At 43.2% G+C, this 23,815-nt stretch overlaps 1 protein-coding gene across 1 annotated transcript in view; it reads left to right on the top strand.

Annotated features, from left to right (window-relative positions):
• The window catches only part of unc80 (unc-80 homolog (C. elegans)), a 57,508-nt gene that overhangs the window by 19,595 nt on the left and 14,098 nt on the right, over positions 1–23,815 (top strand). Inside the window, 37 exon segments of the mRNA XM_030749581.1 lie at positions 3,039–3,202; positions 4,937–5,035; positions 5,285–5,493; positions 6,616–6,722; positions 6,840–6,933; positions 9,913–10,085; positions 10,174–10,386; positions 10,487–10,622; positions 11,927–12,060; positions 12,142–12,319; positions 12,400–12,639; positions 13,441–13,538; positions 13,620–13,823; positions 13,935–14,042; positions 15,808–15,946; positions 16,090–16,134; positions 16,137–16,270; positions 16,375–16,506; positions 17,762–17,948; positions 19,061–19,192; positions 19,308–19,451; positions 19,598–19,615; positions 19,618–19,697; positions 19,788–19,874; positions 19,961–20,054; positions 20,057–20,143; positions 21,637–21,731; positions 21,874–21,898; positions 21,901–21,936; positions 21,939–21,961; positions 22,318–22,419; positions 22,515–22,716; positions 22,814–23,035; positions 23,038–23,069; positions 23,195–23,329; positions 23,423–23,561; positions 23,691–23,787. Coding sequence (XP_030605441.1) covers positions 3,039–3,202; positions 4,937–5,035; positions 5,285–5,493; positions 6,616–6,722; positions 6,840–6,933; positions 9,913–10,085; positions 10,174–10,386; positions 10,487–10,622; positions 11,927–12,060; positions 12,142–12,319; positions 12,400–12,639; positions 13,441–13,538; positions 13,620–13,823; positions 13,935–14,042; positions 15,808–15,946; positions 16,090–16,134; positions 16,137–16,270; positions 16,375–16,506; positions 17,762–17,948; positions 19,061–19,192; positions 19,308–19,451; positions 19,598–19,615; positions 19,618–19,697; positions 19,788–19,874; positions 19,961–20,054; positions 20,057–20,143; positions 21,637–21,731; positions 21,874–21,898; positions 21,901–21,936; positions 21,939–21,961; positions 22,318–22,419; positions 22,515–22,716; positions 22,814–23,035; positions 23,038–23,069; positions 23,195–23,329; positions 23,423–23,561; positions 23,691–23,787 — 4,544 coding nt within the window.

The raw sequence follows: 23,815 nt of genomic DNA, 5'->3' as shown, positions 1-23,815 counted from the left end.
GAGGAAGCGGCGCTTCGTCTACGGAGTGTACGGAGTTGTTTAGAAGTGACACCAAGGATGAAGAATTCAATGGATTGATGGTTTGGTTAACTTGTTAGTATGTTCTTTATGCTATGGTTATCTGAATAACTTAATGTTACGTTAACATACCGAACACGTGTTCGTTGTGCGTCATGTAGCTGAATGTGCTAGGTGCCTGTCAAAAAACACATCATTTGTTCCCATTTGTTCAGTTGAATATATGAGAAATGTGAAAGATAACAGTTTGACAGGAATGAAATCATATATTTGACCCAAGAAGGTGATTTCCAAAGAGCTGAAAACATGGCATATCTCAGCATGGTGTGCAGTTCAGTTCAATTCCATTTTATCTATATGATACATGTACAACTGCCTAAAGGCAACATAGAGACCCTGCACTAATACAGAGAAAACCCAAACAATCAGATGACCCCCTATGAGCAAGCACTTGGCAACAGTGGGAAGAAAAAAACTCCCTTTAACAGGAAGAAACCTCCAGCAGAACCAGGCTCAGGGAAGGGCAGTCATCTGCCGCGACCGGCTGGGGGGTGAGGGGAAGGAGACGGGACAAAAGACACACTGTGGAAGAGCCAGAAATTAATAATAACTGATGAATAAATACAGAGTGGTGAAACACTGCATCATGGGAACCCCCCAGCAGTCTAGGTCTAATCCACAGAAGAGGGGCCTGAAAGCTGAAGGCTCTGCTTCTGACTTAACTGTCAAGATCAATATCCCAGAAGGTTCTGGCTTGAGGCAATACTCTGATTAAACAGTGTTCCTTTCATTTTTTTTTGAGCAGTGTATAAGTGTGATGGTTCAAAAAAGGAGAACTCAGGAAACAGGAAGCAGGTAAAAAGTCCACCAGGACTGTGTGAACCCTACGGCAAGCACGGCTAAATTTTATGTCAATTCCTGTATTTCAGATAGATGTACAGATAGATAATTATTTCAAATATAATGAATTACTACAGGATGCCACCTGTGCAACAAGTCCAGTTGTGAAATTTCCTTGCTACTAATACTAAATTCCTTGCTTCAGTCAACTGTTAGTGGGATTATAACAAAGTGGAAGTGACTGGGAATGGCAGCCATGTAAAATCACAGAGTGGGCTCAGCAGATGCTGAGGCACATAGTAAACAGAGGTCTTCAACTTTCTGCAGAGTCATGTGGCCTTCAGAATAGCTCAAGAACAGTGTGTAGAGAGCTTCATGTAATGGGTTTCCATGGCCGAACAGCTCCCTTATGTCACCAAGAACAACGGAAAGCGTCGGACGCTGTTTGCTTTAGCATTAAGGGTTTTGGACAATTTCCTGCTCCCAACTTTGTGGGAATAGTTTGGGGAAGTACCTCTCCTGTTCCAACATGACTACGCACCAGTGCATAAAGCAGGTCTACAAAGACATGGATGAGTGAGTTTGGTGTGGAAGAACTTGACTGACCTGCACAGAGTCCTGACCTCAACCGGATAGAACACCTTTGAGATGAATTAGAGGGGAGACTGTGAGCCAGGCCTTCTCATCCTACATCCCTACATCAGTGAAGAATGGTCAAAAATTCCCATAAACACTCCTAAACCTTATGGAAAGCCTTCCCAGAAGAGTTGAAGCTGTTATAGCTGCAAACGGTGGGCTGACATCATATTAAACCCTATGGATTAAAGAATGGGACGTCACTCAATTTCATATGTGTCTGAAGGCAGACAAGTGAATACTTTTGGCCATATAGTGTATATCAGCATATCATTTTTACATGTATATGTCGTTATATATATATATATCATTTATAAAGAACCAAATTTTTGTCAAGATAGTCAGAATAACAAGATAAATCAAGCAACAACACAAAAACATAAAATAATTGAGACACCAAAACTAAATAAGAATCAGAATTCAAACTACTCAACGACTATAGTGCAGCAACCATACAAAACCTAAATCTTCAAGCACTAGAACAGCAATAAACACCGGGACCACGACAGGCCAATGCAGGCAGAGCAGCGTCATAGACAACAGATAAGTCAGACACAGCATGAAAGAGAACTGAAGGGAGGGGGGTTGCAAAATGGCTTGCAGGTGAGTAACAACTGCAGGCTAAAGCACCTTAAATAACATGACCAATATGAGATCTACCAATAGGTAGGATGCATACTATAGTTAACTACTTTTATATAGCAAAAATGTTTGTCATTTTAATCCCGTAGTAGATCACACTGCTTTGTGGGTAGTGTTGAAACTTGTGTTCTCAGCTACAATTATAGTAATGTTAGCTTGCAAATTATACATTAGCTATAAAGTACAGTAACTTCACATTGGTGTAATTTTCAGATGCTTTTTAGGATTATTGGATATGAAGTACAAGTCTTAGTAAACCTAATGTATAATTAAGAAATGTCTTGAAACTGAAATCACATCTGGTTTTATCACATGTTAAATTGTCTTGCTGTGTAAAAGAATTAGATGAGTCATGCACCTGATTAAAATAGCATGAACCCACACATTTAGGATTGTTAGAGAGCCACTTAAGGAATATACTTAAGCTGCCAAAATTTGTTCTGAATTCACCAGGAAAAAAAAGGTCTTTCACATTTTTATATCACTATTTAAGTATTCAAAATTCAATTTTTTCCAGTCAGAATTATTATCAACTATTGTCTGCACCCTCTGTAAGTGTACTAGGATCCTTCCTCTGAAAGCACTGAAGTTCCTCGGCCTCTCTGCAGCATCTATAGCGCCTTTAGGCTGGCGTGAGTGGTGTATGTTGGCGGAGGATGACACACTTTTCAAGGCAGGCTTTGTTATGGCACGAAATCAGAGGCCACCCACTCACAAGCTGGAGCTGGTGACTTGACAAAACACGAGCCTGCTCCTGCACACCATGCACATTCATACACATACAAATGCGCAAAATTACAAACTGTTCAAAGGTGCTGGCTGCTAATTCTCTTTTCTCTTTCACACTCAGCTCACACATCCCTTTGCTCTCACTTTGTTTGTCACCCTCTGTCCTTTCCCAGGGTCTGTACTGTGACATCCGCCAGCTGGTCCAGTTCATTAAGGAGGCCCATGGAAACGTGTTCCGCAGGGTGGCACTGAGCGCGCTCCTGGACAGCGCGGAGAAGGTCACCGCCACCAAGAAACCTGATGAAAAGGAAGAGACCAAACAGCCCGGTCCCAGGAGGTAAAGGCCAAAAAAATAAATCTGCATGAAATGTCTTGCTACAATCATTACTTTTAAAATATCTTTTAGCATTGTCTTTAAAACCCATCCCCTTATAAAAGGAAAACAGAGCTATGCTTCTCATCACTGCTGGGCTTTTTTTTTTTTTTTTTATGTTTTTCCTGTCCTGTCTGCATCTGTTTTTCTTGCTTGAGTGACTGATTTGATGTTCTTATTACCAAAATAATGTGGCTGCAGTGTGCTGGGCAGTCCTGCCAGGAGGCACCTCAGCTGTGTTTGCCACTTTATGTGACAACCACCACTTTAAATTGAAGTCACATGCCAGGCATTAGAGAGATTAAACTACCTGTGACTTATTTTATGTCAAAGTTTTGAGGCTACAAGGTCATGTGGCTGCTGGCTCCGAAGCAGTGGCATGCAGTGTGCTATACCCAGGTACCCTAGTCCTCCAGGTACGTTAGAGTATACTTATAGTTGCAGAAAAACACAGCTGACTCCTTGTTTCTGTAGCACTCTCTCTAATTAGAAGCATAGACTGTATATAAAAGATGGGCATAGTCACCATAATCTCACAAATTTTTTGTTTTGAAGCTTCGTTATAATCTTATGATTTTGTTTTTGTTTTTTAAAACTGAACGTCACAACCAAGGGGTGGATCTCACTGAGAAACTGAAGGGCATGCAGTAACTTGTTGTATCATCTATTTTACTCTAAATGTGATGCTCATTTACAAAGTGAACATCATGTTCTATACAATAAACTTGAAACTTATCAGAGACATGGTTACTGAGGTCATAGATCAATCAGGTCCCAATTACACGAGAACGCTCCAGTGGAAACTGTATTGTTTTTCTGTTTCCGTTTTTGAAAATTAACGTGTTCAGACGGAAACATCTGAAAAACGATCACCGTTAACATGGAACCGCAAGACGTTGAAAACAGTGCAGTTCCCGTGAGAGGACACAAGTTGGCGGTGTGTGTGTATAGGAGTCGAAAGCATAGTGCGCCTGTGGCAGTACCTCCTATTTTCAAACAGTAGCATTTTTGCTGTTTACATGGAGACGGAACAAATTGTACCATTTTCAGGGACTCAAAACACAGTTGTTGTGGAAACGACAGGGCAAAAAACATCAAAATGTTACCATTTTCACCTGAAAATGTTCTCATGTAAACGGGGTCTCAGTTTCTCATAGACTTTTATACTATATGACAGAGCTCTTCAACTCCAGGCCTCGAGAGCCGGTGTCCTGCAGGTTTTAGATGTGTCTCTGCTTCAACACACCTGAATCAAATACAGAAGTCATTAGCAGGACCCTGGAGAACTTGACTGCATACTGAGGAGGTAATTCAGCCATTTGATTCAGGTGTGTTGGATCAGGGACACATCTAAAACCTGCAGGACAGGGGCTCTCAAGGCCTGGAGTTGAAGAGCCCTGCTATATGACTTCCTTTTGGCCCCCTGCTGGCCATTAGAAAGAATGCAGGTTTAAGGCACATCCATCTTTTATATACAGGGTATGGGTAGAAGGCACTGGTTGGAAGAAGTTTTAAATGACATATATTAAATTAAATATTTAAGACGTATCAATTCAGTTGGTCATTTTGGCCTATAGGGATAACTAGTAAGTAGTGCAATACCCAAATTACAGGTTACCATGGAGCAGACAGCTATTATATACCTGAATCAGGTGGCCTGAGCTCTCTGTCTGTGTGTTGGGGTGTGTGTGCGCGCAGGTCAGAGGCGGGTGTGTCCGGGGAGAAGGGTCAGGTGTCCAGTACTGCAGACGAGTGTCGCAGCTACATCTCCAGTAGACCCCCCCAGACACCCGAACAGTGAGTGTCCACCTCACCTCTCCATATAGCACCATTTACATCGAGCTCAGCTGTCATTGTCTCTGCTCAAAGTAGAAATAGCTCTTCCTGTTGCTCCCTCTCAACCCTTCTATGAAGAGCAGGCCTCAGTGCTTCAATTTACAGCAAAACATATTGTTAAAAAAAAAAAAAAAGAGGTAAAAAGTGTGTTGTGGGAAAGCTCTTTTATCGTTACGCTTACCTTCCCTCTCCTCCTCTCTCTCCCTCTAGTGAAGAACAGATCCCGGGTGCTCTGCTGGGCAGGAAGGATTTTTGGAGGAAGATGTTCAAGTCCCAGAGCGCCGCCAGTGACACCAGCAGCCAGTCGGAGCAGGACACCTCAGAGTGCACCACCGCACACTCCGGCACCACCACCGATCGCCGCTCACGATCCAGATCCCGTCGCATTTCGCTCCGCAAGAAGCTGAAGCTGCCTATCGGTAAGGGCAACCTCTGATTAGCCTGAAAGATGTTTACCTTTCTGAAGCAAGTCTCTGAGTAGGTCACAAATTAAAGTTTTGAATCCAGCTTTCATTACCTAGTAAGCGATATGAATACCCTTAAAATAAAATTGCTACTGAAGATACAGTAAAGGCAGCCTAAGGGAAGACTGTTCTGTGTGCGTATAAAAGCTTCCAAATCATTCTTTTATTGGGCAGCAGTATACATTTCCATGACCATATCTCACTGCATTTGCTCTTACTTTGAAATCACCTCTGACACGATGTGTTTTATGTGTCCAACACTGTAACACTGCCTGCCCTGTGGCCAAGTCACTTCATCTTTTTCGTCTGTTTTGTGTTCCTTTTTGTGCCGTAGCATGCCGTGGGACTGTCCGCCTACCACTCACTCTCTCTGTCCTACGTATGTCGTTGTGGAGCCATCTTCATACTGTATTTGTACCATGTCTGTCTTGTGTTGGTCGTCTCACCCCAAGCATGTTTGCAGACCTGTGTCAAAACTGTATTTACAAGCTGCAGTTGATGAAGAGAGTACATCCTTCTGTAGCATGGATTGCTCTAGGGAAGCAAATAAGCTAGACCTGTAAACCAAAAAAGTTAAAACCTACACCAAGTTATTTCCGTGGCTTAAAATAAACCAGCTAAACAGTGCAGTGGAAATGCCCCCCAAAATTTGTATTTTGTGTTTGTAGGTAATGTGGCTGGGTATGAGCTCAAAAAGACGTCACTGAATAAATTAAGTAATTATACCACCCTTCTATTTGTTGTTCATATTGCTTAATACTATATTTTACTCCATCCACATGGCACCTGCTTCTTTGAACATACTATAAAAGTGCATTTGCAAATATTGCTAAAACCTTTTGCAAGCAAGAAAGCCAGTTTAGTCTCACTGTATTTCTTTTGAACGAGTCTGTGACTCTTTCTGTAACCTGAATGTGTGTGTTTGTGCAAAAACAATTGCGTTGTTCCCTGTGTGACCTGTTGGTGTGCATGCATAATTAAACCCAGTGTGCTTACTCCATTTATGGCTTTACATCTCTGCTCTGTCAGATTGGATGTTTATTTCAGTGTTGTTTTTTTTTATTCATGTGTTTTTAGGCAACTGGCTGAAGCGCTCCTCTCTCTCTGGACTGACAGATGGTGTTGAGGACCTGCTGGATATCAGCTCAGTGGATCGACTCTCCTTCATACGTCAGAGTTCAAAGGTCAGCTCACTGCCACAGCCTTTAGAATCATCATTCCTCTTCTGATGCAGTTTGTGTAAGGTTATATTTGGTCTAGGCTGCCAGCTGATGTGCTCGGATGTGTTTATGTGTGTTTAGGTGAAGTTCACTAGTGCAGTGAAGCTGTCTGAAGGGGCCGCGGTAGGGCCGGAGTACGGGAGGGACGAGGAGGAGAATTTCTTCAAGCGGCTCGGTAAATGGAGATCTGGCAGGAGGAATCCATCCAAGCTTCACCACACAGAAGAGAAAGATGGTAGACCTCCCCCACCCTGGGGTGCCCCTCGCCCACCCCGCGCCCATCGTCCCTTGTCTGTTCCTCTCTTCCTCTGTCCCCGCCTCTGTTTGTCACTGGTGGTGTCGTGTTTTGTCTCGCCTCGCAAGTCGTGGTCTTTTGACAGTGCTGCTGTCCACCATTCTCCATGTCAGCTCCGCCAGATAGCTGCCTGCTAATCTCTTTTAGCCCAAATGTGTGATTTTCAGCCCATCACAGTCTCAAAGCGCAGTTTGTTCTGATCATTTTCTGAACGGTCTGCTGCAAAAAAGCTTCCAGAAAGTTAATATACAACAACAGCAGTCACTGCAAATGTACTCTGTATTATTCAGTATGACCCGAAATGACTGACTGAGCCCATAAACGTGGCTGTGTTTATTTATTTGCAGCCACAGCTATCGCCTCCTAATGGTCATTAAAAAGAATGCAGGCTTCAGCATTTCCCCATTGGCTTCACTTCTCAGACCCTTTGAACTGTCGATGAGTCAAAGGCATATATATCAAACAACATAGATCAGCGAGTAATTCTGCAGAGCTGCATTATATGAATTATAGCCCCTGTTTCCCCCATACTACTAACCGCAATTCAGGATGCTTTTACCTCTACTCCTAATTAACACTTGCTAATAGTTTTAATGCCACTTTTAAAGTCATTTATATAATTACCACATAATTACCATAAGCAAATTTTATCCCAAAGCTGGTAAAGTCCGATGTTACTGCAGGTAAACATTTAGTTAAACACAACAAATATACAGTATTGTGCAGAAGTCCACTCCTTGTTTCTTTATGCTTTGCTTCCAATTAGCGAGATGTTCTTGTAATTTTTAAAGTGGTCTTGAGCAATAGTTCTCCAGGTTTTCTGGAAGTTTTTAATTTGGACATTGGCTGCTTTTTCACTCATTTTCAGTCCAGTCCTTGTACCTGACCATTTTCAGAGGAATGATTGTCAAGCCACTTAACACTGACATATGAATCAAAAAAGGCTCCTAACTCAAGGGATGAACCAGTGCAATTTAGCAGAGAACCAATTTTAAATTGGATCTTTGGGGCACTTTGTTATTAGCAGCCTATCACAAAACACATAATTTGTTCCCATTTCTTTAGTTGAATCAATGAAAAATGCCACAGATACAGTAACACAGTTTGACAGACAGACCAACAAGGTGATTCCCAAAGATCTAGTAGCTGAAAACATGACATAGCAACACTGTGTGCAATGCATTCTTAAAAAAACTGAGGCAACTGGACAAGTGGAGGATAAAAGTGTCAGGACTAAAAAATAATCCACATCACATCAGTATCTGAAAGTCCTTAAGAACCAGGATACAATCCAGCAAAAACCTGACACAGGACCTGAGAAATGCATCTGGACCTTGAGCTGATCCATCTACTGTTCACTGAAGCCTCATCAGAAATGGTCTCAGTGGAAGAGTGGCTGTCAGGAAGCTGATCTTAAGGAAGGGAAACAGAAGGAAAAGGCTGAGGTATGCCACATTACACAAGAACTGGACTAAAAATCAGTGGCAACAGGTCTGATGGACTGATGGATCCAAATCTGACATTATTGGTTCAAATTATCATCAATATGTACAGAGGAGGTCAGGAGAGAGGTACAACAATGAGTGTCTACAGCCATCTGTAAAACATAGTGGAGGTTCATCATGCATTTCAGCCAGTGATGTTGGAGAGCTTGTCAAAATTGGTGGAATTATAAACACATAAACATACAATCAGATTTTTATCTGATTGGCAACAGTTTCATTTCTCAGCATGACAATGATCCCAAACACACTGCCAATGCAGTAAAATCATACCTGGATAGAAAAACACACAGTGGAACACTATCAGTCATGGATTGGCCTCCCCAGAGCCCGGACCTCAATGTTATTTTAGTTAACTTTTTTTTTTTTTGGTTTAGTTTATTCTGTATATAGTATACACAGCAAGATGCTTTCATATCAACAAAGCAAGAACAAAGGAAAAATCCAATGAAAGCAAAAGAAACTGTAAGTACAGCACAGAAGTGACTCAAGACTTTTGCACAGTACTGTAATAAATAGCTTGAAGAAGAAGAATTGTATCTCAGTAAAATAAAACACAAAAGAACCAAAAAGTGTTTCTGTAGATTTTTGAAAAATGCCTTGATTAGTCACAAAGATCCCAAAGCCAGACATTCAGATATGCTGAAACCTGACTCTCCAAAGACGACCTGCAGTTGTTTTGCACCATTTTTAGCTCGACAATAAAAATGAAAATCATTCTGATGTAACTGATTCAAATTCCTCCGTAACACTACATTCCCTCCTCTCCAACTGTGCACGCCCTGTTCTGTCCAGCATTGGATCCTCTGTTCTGCCTTTCACCTGAAAAGAGAGGAAAGGCGGTGTCTGACAACAACCCATATCTATGAAACCATCTTTCTGCTGTGGAGCGTGTCTCTGTGCTACGTCAAGCATGACGCCGTCAGTGCTCTCTCCGTCTCTTCTGTGGTGACGTCTGGTGGTATTTTCCAGTGCTGGAGTGTCGGTGATTAAACACAACGGGCCACATACAGCTTTCCTCTGCGTGGCCGCGGTTACACCTGTCATTTCAATGAGATTTGTTAGATCCTATTACTGTATAAAGATACAGGGTGCCTGAAAATCTCATTGGCCCTTAATTTAATTTTTTTTTCCTCGTCTTTTTTAAATCCATGCGACTATTCCTGTAAAATTGAAAATTCGGGTGTAACCTCTGCCGATGGCTGTGTGTCATCTCTCACTCAGCTTCATTTGTTGGCTCAGTGCTATTTGTTAAATGTCCTGGATGGTGACGTTGCTTCATGCAATGTCTATGTCTGATCTTGAGTGCAAGCTTCACTTGTTGTGTTATACCTCTTCTCTTCACGGTGTCCTTCAGGACCTCATGGTTTCCAGGAGCGCCTCGCAGCCAGTCAGGAGGCCATGAAGAACAAGAACGTAGTGAATTTGGGCGCCATCCGACAGGGTATGAAACGCTTCCAGTTTCTCCTGAACTGCTGCGAGCCGGGAACCATACCAGACGCCTCCATCCTTGCTGCTGCTTTGGACCTTGTGCGTTTCACTTTGGAAATATTGAACTAGTGTTAAGATGTCACTCTTGAGCTCTCAAAAGCTACTGTTTACTTTTCTGTTCTTCTAGGAAGCCCCTGTTGTTGCCCGGGCCTCCCTTTTCCTCGAATGTGCCCGATTTGTCCACCGCTGTAATCGTGGCAACTGGCCCGAATGGATGAAGGGCCACCACGTAAATATCACCAAGAGAGGGCTTTCTAGGGGCCGATCACCTATCGTGGGCAATAAAAGAAACCAGAAGCTCCAGTGGAACGCTGCCAAGCATTTCTGTCAGTGGGGAGACGTGAGTTAAACATGTCAAAGATTATCTATGGTTACAGTTTATTAAAAAAAAAGAAAGGCTTTGTTAACTGTAAATGTCTCAATGTGTTAATTCTGCTCAGGCGATTGGCACGAGGCTCAGTGAACTCTGTCACTCGGACAGCGAGAGCCCCGCCAACATCCTGGGTTACATTTACGACGAAGAAACCAAACGGAGGATGAGGAAAGAAGACGAGGAAGAAGACTATTTAGATGACAGTGAGTCAGAAGAGTGTCTGTTTTTTTTTTTTTTTTTTTTACTTCTGTTCACAGGTTTCCACTTGGCCAAACTGTCACATTGCTATGCAGATGACACACAGATGTAGCTTCCCGTGAGACTTGGTGACCCAAAAAGCGCTCCCTGCTGATTTAGTTTTTCTCAGTGGCATCAACTGTTGGATGGAGGAAAACAATTTTTTCAGTCCTGCAAACCAATGCAGAGCCTTCTAAACTTCGACCTACATGTCAGAGAATTTGTCCAGTTCTGCTTCCTCCAAATAAGAAGTACATCAAAATTAAAGCCGTGCTCTCATGCATTAATTTTCTCAAGGCTTGCCTAAAGTCTCTCGCTCACCTCCAGCTGTGCAAAATGCAGCAGCTCATATGGCGTTCATATCAGTTTTAGCAGACAGCTTCACATCACCCCAATCCTAGCTGCTCTCCAAACAGTTATATGTGGAAACAGTGGCAATCAACATGTTAGTCAAACAAACGAGCAAGAAAATCCAACTTATCCTTGTATCTGTGTATGCGTGTATGAAAACAATGGTGTCCGGAAAAACAATTTCCCAACCTGGGAAGTCCGAACATCTGAGGAGCACATGAATGCAGGGTTTCATCATCAGAACCTCTTAGCTCTGGAATGATCTGCTTGAGGAGAATCAGAGAATTCAGGGAGGCAGGGAGAGCAGCAACAAGACTCCCTGAACAGAGCAGCCATCAATGATAACAAACATCACACTGATTAAATGTGAGCGAGATAGTAAAAAAGAGGAGATAGAGGTGGGTTGCAAAGTGGCTTGCAGATAACCAGCAGCAGAGATAGAGCACCCTATGTAAGAGATTGGTCAATAGGATGTATAGGAAAGGTATCAGCTGAGCTATCAGCAAATGTGGGCTGCCACTGAGAGCAGCTGATCTGCTGGGGTTGTGGGCAGAGCTTCCTGAACTATATCGGTGTTTGATTTCTGTAGATTTTGGTTTATGTAAGTTTATTGTTTATCCTGTTTATACATTTTTTTTCAGTCATCTTGTGTTCATGCTTTTATTCTTTTAGTGGTGTCAGCTATTTATTTTGAGGGCTTGTGTTTTTGAATTTCTGTGTCCTTAGTAGGACTCTTTGCTAGATCTTAAGGTTTTTTTTTTTAATTTTGTTCCAAGATCAAGAATTACTTTCAAATTCAATAAATTTTACTTTTACAAAAACAAAAGCATAGTATTGTACATTTTTCGTACATAGTTTAAATTTTATGTGTAGTTTATAGAGCTTGTTATGTTTTGTCTTATCTATTCTGACTCCAAAGACACGGTCAATCCTACAAAATGCGGCTGCCCCTTCGCTCTGAAGATGGCCGCTTGCCAGCTGTTGTTGGAAATCACCACTTTCCTGCGAGAGACCTTCCCCTGCTTACCACGACCGCGCACTGAACCGCTTGTGGTCAGTATTGAAATCAGAATCAAAAAACTAAATGAATGCCGATAAGAAATGATGTGATAGCCACTCTCCTTTTGTCTGCAGGATCTGGACAGCTGCCGCCTGCGTCTGGACCCAGAGCTCGGCCGCCATCGCTACGAGAGGAAGATCAGCTTTGCGGGCATCCTCGATGACGAAGACGGACACGACTCCCTCAACAGCAGCAGCCACACTCTGAAGTCTGACACCACCTGCGATGATAAGAAGACACAGGAGGCTCAGGGTGAGACCCGGCATCATCCAGATTGGCTCATGCACTTGATTACCGCCCCGTTTTTACTCGCTGCTCATTGTTGATTGTAGACAATCTCTCCCCACTCCCCTGCTCTCCAGCACCGGTGCGGAAGATTCGCATCGGAGGCTCCCGCCTGCTTCAGATCAAAGGGGCCCGCAGTTTTCGCGTGAAGAAGGTCGGCTCGCTGTCTTCGATACGCAGAGCAGGGAGCCTGAAGAGCACCAAGATGTCTCGGCAGGACTCCGAGTCTGAGAACGAAGAAGGGCTGCTGTCACAAACACAGAGCAGGGACACTGTTACTGACATTGGTATGTGGCAGATGAAACATGTCACTCCTGGAGAGAACATATATTGATTTATTGTGACATAAATAGGGAAAATTCAAGCGAGAAAACATAATGTTAACAGTAGTTTATTATTTTTGCCTTTTCCAGTGCTAAGTGCTGTGAAAGAGAGACAAAAACCTTTTGTTTTTATTTTTTTGTATCACATAGGTCAAGTTTTGGTACCATAAAATGTCTTCTTTCAGACCAGTAGAAAAAAAATTTTTTTTAAATGCTCCTCTCTATTGGACATAATTCAAATGAGCTCAAGAGATAGCAGCTTATTTGCATAAATCTGCACCATAAAAATTCAGAAAACTTGCAGTACAGAAATAATTGTCCTCCATGATGAGATATATCCATTAAAACCTTTACTGGTTGGTTGTGAGCCAAGAAAAATGCATGGAATATTATAATATGAGTCTTTAAAGGCTGTTTTTTGGTAATTTTTCCAATATTGGGAGCTGTAAATCTCCACTTAAGCAGCACGAAACTTTCCACTTTATGTCCTGTCTATGATCTGTGAGCTTTTACCACAATCATAGGAATGAAAAACTAACTTTTTTTTCTGGGTGTTGGCAGTGTTAAAAAGAGACTTCCCCCCTATAAAAAAAAACCCACTTTAATTCTGTCTAAAATGTCTTTTGCATTTTTATAGATTTCAGTTTTGTCAAAACCAGATAATACAATAATCTGCACAGGGAAAGGAACTGTTCTCTATTGTGACATAAACGGACAATTATCAGCATCCTGTACGGGTTTGTTTGTTCTTGTTTAACGTTGCAGGTAGTCCCTTCAGCACCAGTGAACCCAGCATCGAGCCAGAAGGTCAGAGCTCAGGAGGAGCAGAGGACAACTACCACCGGAACATGTCCTGGCTCCATGTATGTCTGTCAGCACGCGGGGTTAGTGAGGCTGTGTGTACCTTCCCGCACACTGACGCTCTCTCCTCTCTCTCGGCACAGATTATGATCCTGCTGTGCAACCAGCAGAGTTTCATCTGTACCCACATAGACTTCTGCCACCCACGCTGCTACCAGCACCACAGCCGCTCCTGCGCCCGTCTGGTCCGCGCCATCAAGCTCGTGTATGGAGAGACGGGGGACAGCCTGAGGGAGGACAGCGCCTCCTCTGGTTACGTCGGAGGACGCGTGAAGAAAAGCAAAGAGGTGGATTTCACAGACTGTTTTCCTGGTTTTCAAACTGGATGAATGACCTAATGGTATGTTTTTGGGTTAGCTTTCATTGTTGGTGCTTTATAAAAGTCTGTTTTCCACCAGTGTTCAGACAAGTCTTGCCTGAGGACCCCGTCCATGAAGAGAAGACCCACTGACTCCAACACCGAAGGGAAGAAGGATACAGGCATGCTCAAGTACATCCGCAATCAGGTGAATTATTATTTTATTATAATAATTATTGTCTAATTTCTCTCTCCTCAACCCCAACTGATGGTAACAGATGACTGCCCCTCTCTGAGCCTGGTTCTGCCGCAGGTTTCTTCCTGTTAAAAGGGAGTTTTTCCTTCCCACTGTCGCCAGTGCTGCTCATTTTGATTGTTGGATTTTCTCTGTAATTATTGTAGGGCCTTTGCCTACAATACAAAGCGCCTCGAGGCAACTGTTGTGATTTGGCGCTATATAAATTGAATTGAATTGAATTGAATAATTATCACAACACTTCCTATCTGCAGGACTGATACACCCTACTCTTCATTGCCACATTGGATATGTGTTAAGCTTTAACAAATACAGTTATGAAAAAGGAAACTGCCCAGAGACAAAGTTGGGTATTTAACATGGAAGTTTGGCCATTAGAGGAAGTTCTGCATTAGGCTAATTTTTTAGCCCCAGATGTTTCTGCTTGATTTAATACAGTAATACAGTATCAGTGGCCCTAATACAAAGGTGTATTAGGGCCACTGAAGGAAACAAAATGATGCGGGCTAGGCAGATGGGGTGAGATGGGGGTAAAATTCCATCCATCCATCCATTTTCTTCCGCTATTTGGGGCTGGTTCGCCGGGGGCAGCAGCCTAAGCTGAGAAACCCAGACCTCTCTCTCGCTCTCTCTCCCCCCAGCCACCGCCTACAACTTATCTGGGAGACACCGAGGTATTCCCAGGCCAGCTGAGAGATATAATCTCTCCAGCATGTCCAGGGTCTGTCCTGGGCAGACATGCCCGGATCACCTCACCCAAGAGTCGCCCAGGAGGCATCCTAGTCCAGATGCCCAAACCACCTCAACTGGCTCTTTTCTTGTGGAGGAGCAGCGGCTCTATTCTGACCCTTCCCAATGACTGCACTCTTTAGCCTATTTCTAAGGGAGAGGCTAGCCACATTTCCAGCACATTTCCACCGCTTGTATACGCGATCTTATTTTTTCAGTCACTATCCAAAGCTCGTGAACATAGGTGAGGGTACGGATGCAGATCAACCAGTAAATCGCTCCTGCCAGCTAAGAACAGCAAAAATTCACACAGCCTCACTGAGAAAGGGCAATAAAAAATTGGAACAAGGTTGCCTGGTATTAATTTCTGTTGCGTTATTCAGATGGTAGGGTCAGAATTTGACATAAACAGCATGAAAGCATGGATCCATCCTTCCTTGTTTCAACAGTTTAGCCTTGTGCTGGTGGTGTAATAGTGTGGGGGATATTTCCTTGACACAAGCAAGATAATAGACCATGTCACAGCACTCAGTCTTAAAGTGGTTTCTTGAACATGACAGTGAGGTCATTGTACTAAGGTGGCCTCCACAGTCACCAGATCTCAATCCAAGAGCATCTTTGGGATGTGGTGCAACAGGAGATTCACATCATGGATGTGCAGCTGGCAAATATGCAACAACTGTGTGATGTTGCCATGTTAATATGAACCAAAATCTGAGGAATCTTTCCAGCATGAGAAATTAAAGCAGTTCTGAAGACAGAAGTGGAGAGTGAGTTATTTTATCCGTTATAGGAGCCATTACAAAACAAGATAGAATATATAATATTCAAGCTTAAGTAAATTTTCTGTCTATATTGTGTGGGCTATATTGAAGAGGACTATCAAATAGATTTTAAAATGTAATATTACTACATTAGGATGGAGATGATTTTGAAGCTTTACCCTTTCATCTTAAATGAGAACATGTTTATTTTTGCTTTCTTGCAGGTAATGAGTTTGTCACCAGCTCCTCTTTCACTGCTGATCAAGGCGGCTCCTATCCTGACTGACGAGATGTACGGGGACATCCAGCCAGCAGCCTGGGAACTCCTGCTCAGTGTGGATGAACATATGGCAGCCGCTGCTGGTGAGTCGGCCATCGGGCCGTGCGTCAGTGAACCGCGGGTCGCCTCCGTAGGTCGCTGTGCCCTTCACAGCTCATGAATGTGTTTGCCCTCAACCATGTTTCACCTTTCTCTTTCCTGCCCTTTTTCATCTGTGCCCCTCCAGCTGCCATGTTCCTCCTGTGCGCCGTGAAGGTCCCCGACGCAGTGACCGAATGATGATGGCGGAGTTCCAGCACCCGGAGGCCTGCCAGCGCATCAACTCCATCCTGAAGTTTAACACGCTGTGGCGTTTCCGCTACCAGGTGTGGCCTCGCATGGAGGAAGGAGCCCAGCAGATATTTAAGGTAGTTTTGGTTCCATTTGGTTTCCCCAAAAGATCACACAGAAGGGCATTCTCTGCTAGCTGATGTGTTTATAGTGGTTTAGTTACTCTGTTCTTCTGTTTCAGATTCCTCCACCCAGCATCAACTTCACCCTGCCTTCTCCAATACTGGGCATGCCCTGTGTCCCCATATTTGACCCTCCCTGGGTGCCCCAGAACACTGGCAGCGTGCAGGATCCAATCAATGAAGACCAGTCTGTAAGTCTGAGCCCAGCTCAAATGGTTAGCCTAAGTTGTGTAAATATACTTATATAACTGTCAAGGACAGCTGATAGAGTTTATTTATAAATGAAGAGAGGGATAAGCTTTATTAAACAGCAGGGGAGTTAAGTAGGAGAGTTTTTCTAAGCTTGTGAGCCCTGTAAAGTATGCCAGTTTATAATTTCATTATTTTCTAATCCCACTTAACCCCACAATGCACCAAAAAAGAAGATACAGCACACTTTACTGCTTTGAATTACATTTGTTATTGTGGCAAGTTTTAATGTGGGAAAGTGCACCAAGAAACCTGCAAGTAGAAGAAAAATAGAGCATTGAGAGTATGAACACAGATTTCTTGGTGCCTCCTTTTGATTTCTTGTCTTTACTTTTTCTTTTTTCGGTTTATAAAGCATGAATAGAAATATGAGATTTTGATGAGCGAGCACATGTTCTATAATTTAATCGACTGTCTTTGTTTTAGTACCCCCACATTAATTCAGTCAGTCCATGCCATAGTAAGTTGTTATTCCTGTCCGGGTGTTTGTGCTGCTGATGCATCTTGTTACCTCAGATCATTAAAGACAGGAGGGGAAGCGGCCTTTTGGGTTTTCATCATGGACCAGAAGCTGGGGGGGCGTGGGTGGGCAAGTGGGGTCCATGGGTCATTTCGGATAGTTTTGCATCTTGATCAGAGACACACACACTCCACATTTTAAAAAAGAAAAAGTCTTCCAGCACATGCTTTGATTGTTAGGAGAAAATAACAGCATGCATCGGGCATACAGACATGTTGTGTGTGTTGTGCTGTTGATGCATGGTCATTGGATGAGAATGACTTTGCTGTGTTTGTTTTTCATGTCATGGCTGTTTTTAGATTTGTTTGAGCACTTGTGTGAATGCTGTGAGGCATTTACTGTGCACAAGATACAGTAAATTCTCTGTATTCCAGTCTAAACACATTTATTTATTTATCACGATTGAATTTGTTCGTATTCTGTACTTCAACAGCGTTCTTCACAATGCTCAGGATGGCATTAGAGCATGATATCAATGTGCTGGAGGAGAGTTACTGTATTAATGTGTCGTCCAGTTGCTCCTCAGAAGCCTATAGTAGCTGTGCGCACACATTCCTGAAAGATTTAAAGTGCTAATTTGTGCATTCCCCTCCCCCCCCAATTTGTTCTGAAACTCCTACATTTCTACACCCGCTGCTCTACCTCTGTGCTGTTTGATCCACACCGCTCCTTTTTAGAAATCCTTCTCGGCACGGGCGGTGTCGCGCTCCCACCAGCGAGCCGAGCACATCCTCAAGAACTTGCAGCAGGAGGAGGAGAAGAGGCGTCTGGGCCGCGAGGCCAGCATCATCACGGCCATCCCCGTGGCTCAGGAGGCCTGCTACGAGCCCACGTGCAGTCCTCCACCTGAGCAGGAGGAGGAAGGTGGGGCCACTGGGCATACGAGCGCTTGTGTTTTACACAAGAGTAACATAAAGCCAGCACAAAAGCTCCTCCAGTGGCCATTTGACAGTGCGTCCAGAAGGGAATTAACCCCCATACAGTTCAGTGTTAGCATTAAAAAGCTTTCTGCAGCCTGGTCCAAAAACTGTTTGAGCCTTTTGGATAGATTCCACCTCCATAAACTCTTGAGTGTGGTTCATTTTTTCTATGACTCATCCACCTTGATATTGGAGTTATGGTTTGGGTGTTTGAGTGCATAAACCCACCAAGAAAGTGTTTATAGAGGTCAAGACAGAAAGCCGTTTTTCCCATAGACTTCTACTAAAGTTTCTCACGTGATGTCATGCACACATTACTCAAATTGTCCACCATATTGGATTGGATACACATTTCAATCCAGGTTTCTCTGCTCTCGGTGCCATGGTTGCCTGTACTTAATACTTGTTAGCTGCTAGCCCAGCAGTAGCAAAGCTTGACAAAGTGCGTGGAGAAGTTTCACCTTCAGAGTAAATGTTATACCTCAGAGCTGCACCCAACATCTTTCAAAGGGAGCAACATTTACTTTGAAGGTGAATAGTCTCTGTTTCCGGTTTCATGAGTCTGTAACTTCCATTTAAACTACAAATGCAGCAATTGCTCGCAAGGATGTTTTTGTCAACTGGCTGGGAAATACATATTTTCCCCAGTGACTGGTGGTTGCCAGATGGTTGCAGACCAGTCTCTAGGCTCATGTGATTCAGACTTATTCACTTGATCCTACAAATAGCGGACAAATTAATGTCACATGTTTGGTGGTCCCGTGTCTGCAAAACCTCAAAAGATCAGAAGTTTTTGCAACCATAGCTATCACCATCTAGTGACCTTCAGCTAGAACGCAAGTTTACGGCCTGGTGGAGAGTGGAGTCCACCTCATGTGGTCACTACAGGAACTGCAGGGTTTTGTTAGATTCTTTCTTTTTTTTAGCCCTGGAGGTTGCCACATTAACGCAGTGTTTTGATAGAAATGAGCATGCGCCTCACATCTCTGTGCCCTGATAGCATGTTGTCTTTTTCCCCGCACCTCTGCTGGTTATGTTTGACGTTGATCCTGCCAGCAGAAGAAGTGGTGAACCTGGCATCACGCCGTCTGTCTGTCAGCCCGTCCTGCGCCTCCAGCAACTCCCACAGGAACTATTCTTTCCGCCGGGGCTCTGTATGGTCTGTCCGCTCGCTGGCCAGCGCTGAAGGTATAAAAATGTCACAAATCAATGCACTAAAAGTAAATAAAAAAACAAAATATTGATAACAGTTAGCTTGTTTTTATATAAAACTTGATCTTTGTATGTTCCATTTTTTTCCCAGATGAAGAAAACACAACAGAACACACTCCTACACACCACATGCTACAGCCGCCTCAAGCTGTCTTCCCAGCGTGCATCTGTGCTGCCGTCCTACCAATAGTGCACCTCATGGAAGACGGCGAAGTTCGAGAAGATGGCGTGGCCGGTAGCTGTCATTACACTAAGCTCAGTTCTTACTCGAAATAAGAGATAAATTCCACTTATATTGGTAGATTTACCCACAAAATGAATGTACATCAACACTGTGTGACTTTTTATTTTGTCATGTTTTGGCAAAACTGTTTCCCTCAGTGAGTGCTGTTGCCCAGCAATCCTCTGGAACTGCCTGATTGAAGATCCAGCTCTCGTTCTCCGCCACTTCCTGGAAAAGCTAACAGTGAGCAACAGACAGGTAAACACTTGCAGAGTCAGACGCAGGAAAAAGACTCACAATGAGTTTTTGTAACTTGTTTTCATTGTTTTGTTTGTTTTTTAATGGCAGGATGAGCTGATGTATATGCTTAGGAAGCTCCTGCTCAACATTGGAGATCTGCCAGCCCAGACCTCTCACATCCTCTTTAACTACCTGGTGGGCAGCAGTTACCTTTACCTTTATTTTTTTTATTCATCTTCAGTTCTGTTTATTGTCTTCATCATCATTTCTTCCCCTTCAAGGTGGGCCTGATCATGTATTTTGTGCGGACTCCCTGTGAATGGGGCATGGACGCCATCTCGGCCACGCTGACCTTCCTGTGGGAGGTGGTCGGTTACGTGAGGGGCTCTTCTTTAAGGACCTGAAGCAGACCATGAAGAAGGAGCAGTGTGAGGTCAAACTGCTGGTCACCGCATCCATGCCAGGTGAACCAGCTGATACTAAATGCTAATAAATAATAAATACTGCAGATCAAAAGTAATGCTTGTACTGTAAAATCAGTCTCCAGACTGCTTTAAACACTCAGTGTGTATCCTCAATATGGTCATCTCAGACACAGCTCTGCCTGTGATTACAAAGCCCCACCCACCTACTGTTCACCCTTCTGTTTGTTAGGGGCAGCCAGTCTTTACTTTACTTTTACTTTATTCATTTTTAAAGCACTTTAAAACAGAAACTGCAACAAGTGCTGTACAATAAAATAAGAAAAACAGAGAGCAGAAACAAAAACAGTAAAAAACAGACAATAACAATCTCAATGTGTATTAAAAGCCAAAGAATAAAAATGCGTCTTAAGAAGGGTTTTAAAAGCTGACAGTGAAGGGGCACTCCTAATGTGTAATGGCAGGTCATTCCATACTTAGGGGGCAACAATACTAAAAGCTCTATCTCCTCTGTGCTTCAATTTTGACCTCGGTACCTCTAGGAACAGCTGATCAGCTGATTTGAGGCAACGAGTTTGGCGATTTGGATTAAGTAGCTCAGAGGAAAGTTGGCACCAGGGTCCAGTATAAGACAAATAAGGATTATTCTGAACTGTGAATCATGTAAAGCTACTTCACCAGAGTCCAAGTGTAAAAATATGGAGCTGGGGATTAGCATAACACGTCCACTTTTGATACGGTGGATGTTAAAATGACTAAAATACTCTAAAGATCAGTAGATATAATTTGGTCAGTAGACGACTCCTGAATGTAAGCAAAAAATCAAAACTGATTTTCTATTGTCATATTAAACTTTAGGTTTTGAATATTATCTGTAGGTTTAGACCTTAAATTGGACATGAAGCACTACATGTACTAACCATAGTTTACAACATGGATGCCTACTCTACTTTTTACATCATCTTGTCTGAGTACAGAATATTACATCTCTGGGTTGGTTGGTTGGTTGGTTGGTTAGTTGGTTGGTGCTTTTGTCCTACATCCATTTATGTAAGCTAACTAGTTAAGCTAACATAAATGCTTGCTTAAAAGCAGTAGCCTAATGGAAAATAAGCTAAAACTAAAAAGCCATCTGTTGTCACTTTTGAATTTGATAAAACCCAAGAAAAGATTGTCCAGTTTCACTCCCTGCTTCTTGCAATGAAGAGCAGCAAGATCTATTTTATGCAATATGTTGTAGTTTTACCACAGTGGTTTCTATAGTATAGTGGTTTGCACATTTGTTTAGCAAGTGAAAGGCTGTTAGTTTGATTCCAGCTGGAGACAAAGCAAGGGAGCAGCTGAAAGTAGCAAGGCAATTTAAGTCCCAGTTATCTCGGGATACAGTTTTATTTTCCCGAGCACTTTTGTTTTCTTAGTATCCCACCAGGACTCCAAAGACACAAAAGTGTCTTTAAATAGGAAGAAATGGGAATTTTCTCCATCAACAATATAGCAACAAAATTGAACTATTTTCCTGTGTTTTGTTGCTGCAGGAACCAAAACACTGGTGGTGCACGGGCAGAATGAATGTGACATCCCAACACAGCTACCAGTCCATGAAGACACTCAGTTTGAAGCCCTGCTGAAGGTAAAGACACACACAGTGAGGGACGAGTGAGTGGGCATCTTTCAGTGTAATTATGCTGGGTGAACGTGTGCTAAATACATAAAATTTGAATGTACTTTAGCCTACGTGAACTAATCGGGACGTCTCCTCTTTCTCCAACCAGGAGTGTCTGGAATTTTTCAACATTCCGAGGCCAGGTCAGCACACTACTTCCTCATGGACAAACGATGAACCTCATCCACTATTCAAAGGTGGGAACTGATGAATTTTGTTTTGGGCTGCTAATTTGATACGATTCTTTCATTATTTGCTCAAAGAAACAACAGCAATATAAAAAGAATAAATTTTCACAAAGCTAGGTGACTAAGTGGGAACTTTACTTTAGGACTACTGTAATTAATTAACCATCAGTTTTCTTGCTAAAGTTGTTCATGGATTTTACATGTTTTTGCAAGGACCAGATGTCCTATAACTTCCTGATGACACTTCTGTCAGTCTGCCTGCTCTCTGGGCGACCAACACAGAGCACTCAGCTACAGACATGAGACCTATTTTGTCACTATACACTAAAGTTATTTAATATATAATTATTATCGCTTTCCTTCAGACATATGTTAGAGACATCTACCCCTTCCGGAGGTCAGTCTCTCCTCAGCTCAACCTGGTCCACATGCTGCCTGAGAGAGGACAGGAGCTCATCCAGAAACAGGTAAGGTTACAAATATGAAAATTAGATCAACCCCTAAAACAGGGTCCTACAGGAATAATCATAATCCAAGGTTTTGTTTTTTTGTCTGTTTTAAGGTGTTTTCTCGTAAACTCGAAGAAGTCGGTCGAGTTCTCTTCTTCATCTCCCTCACACAGCACATGCCAGCTGTGCACAAGCAATCCCACGTCTCCCTGCTGCAGGAGGACCTGCTTCGCCTGCCCTCCTTCCCCCGCACTGCAATTGATGCAGAGTTTTCCCTCTTTAATGAGCCTCAAGGTGAGAAAAAAAACCTGCAGGGTAATAAACACGATTACAACTTAAAAAGTATATATTTTGATGATTTACAGATAATGAATCATGCTTTTGCTTCGACCACCATCTTCCAGGTAAAGAGCTGTTTGGCTGGACACCCTTCACAAGGTGCTGTGGATCAAACTGCTGGAGGAAATGTTTCTGGGCATGCCCAGTGAGTACCCGTGGGGCGATGAGATGATGCTGTTCCTCAACGTCTTCAACGGGGCCCTGCTGCTGCACCCTGAGGACAGCTCCCTCCTGAGGCAGTACACGGCAACCGCCATCAACACCGCCGTTCACTTCAACCATCTGTTCTCCCTGAGCGGTACCAGTGGATCCTTCCAACCATGCTGCAGGTATACATGCCTGTGCACTCCTACTAGCTTTTACCAATGACATTGAAAGACTACTAGACACACACTGAGCCTACAGACAGTGAGTGAAGTCATTAACCTCCCTTCCCCCTGTGCTGGTGTGACAGGTCTATGCAGACTATGAGAGCAACCCACTACTGAGGCAGGGCATTGAGTTTTGCTGCCGGCAGTTCTACATCCTCCATCGAAAACCCTTCATCCTGCAGCTGTTTGCCAGCGTGGCGCCGCTGCTCGAGTTCACCGTAAGACTTCAGAGTCATTCGAATGACCCTGCAGACAGGTAGCACTGCAAATTCTTTGTCTCCTTTAATATATTTATCTTTTATTCATCTCAGACCAGCACCAGCACTGGTCTTTCTAAAGGAGTTTCTGCCCAGTGTCTGTTCGACCTGCTGGTCTCTCTGGAAGGTGAAACTCAGGATGCCCTGGATGCTCTGGAGCTGGTCAAAGCTGAGAAGCCACTTCGCTCTCTGGGTAAACTGTAAACTTACATGAAATGTGAAGAGGCCTTAAAAATGTAACTCCTATTTGAGTGGATTCTGTATATATTTGAGTTGTTCAAAGAAAACCAAAATAAGTGCCACGTTTCTTTTTTCCCCTCAGATTTCTGTTATGGTAATGAGGACTTGACCTTTTCTATCAGTGAGGCCATCAAGCTGTGCGTCACTGTGGTTGCATACGCCCCCGAATCCTTCAGGAGGTATAGAAAAACATCCAGGACGCGTCTT

This window comes from Archocentrus centrarchus, chromosome 2, assembly GCF_007364275.1.
Source record: "Archocentrus centrarchus isolate MPI-CPG fArcCen1 chromosome 2, fArcCen1, whole genome shotgun sequence".
Classification (NCBI taxonomy): Eukaryota; Metazoa; Chordata; class Actinopteri; order Cichliformes; family Cichlidae; genus Archocentrus; species Archocentrus centrarchus.
This window is presented reverse-complemented; position numbering and strand designations above follow the sequence as displayed.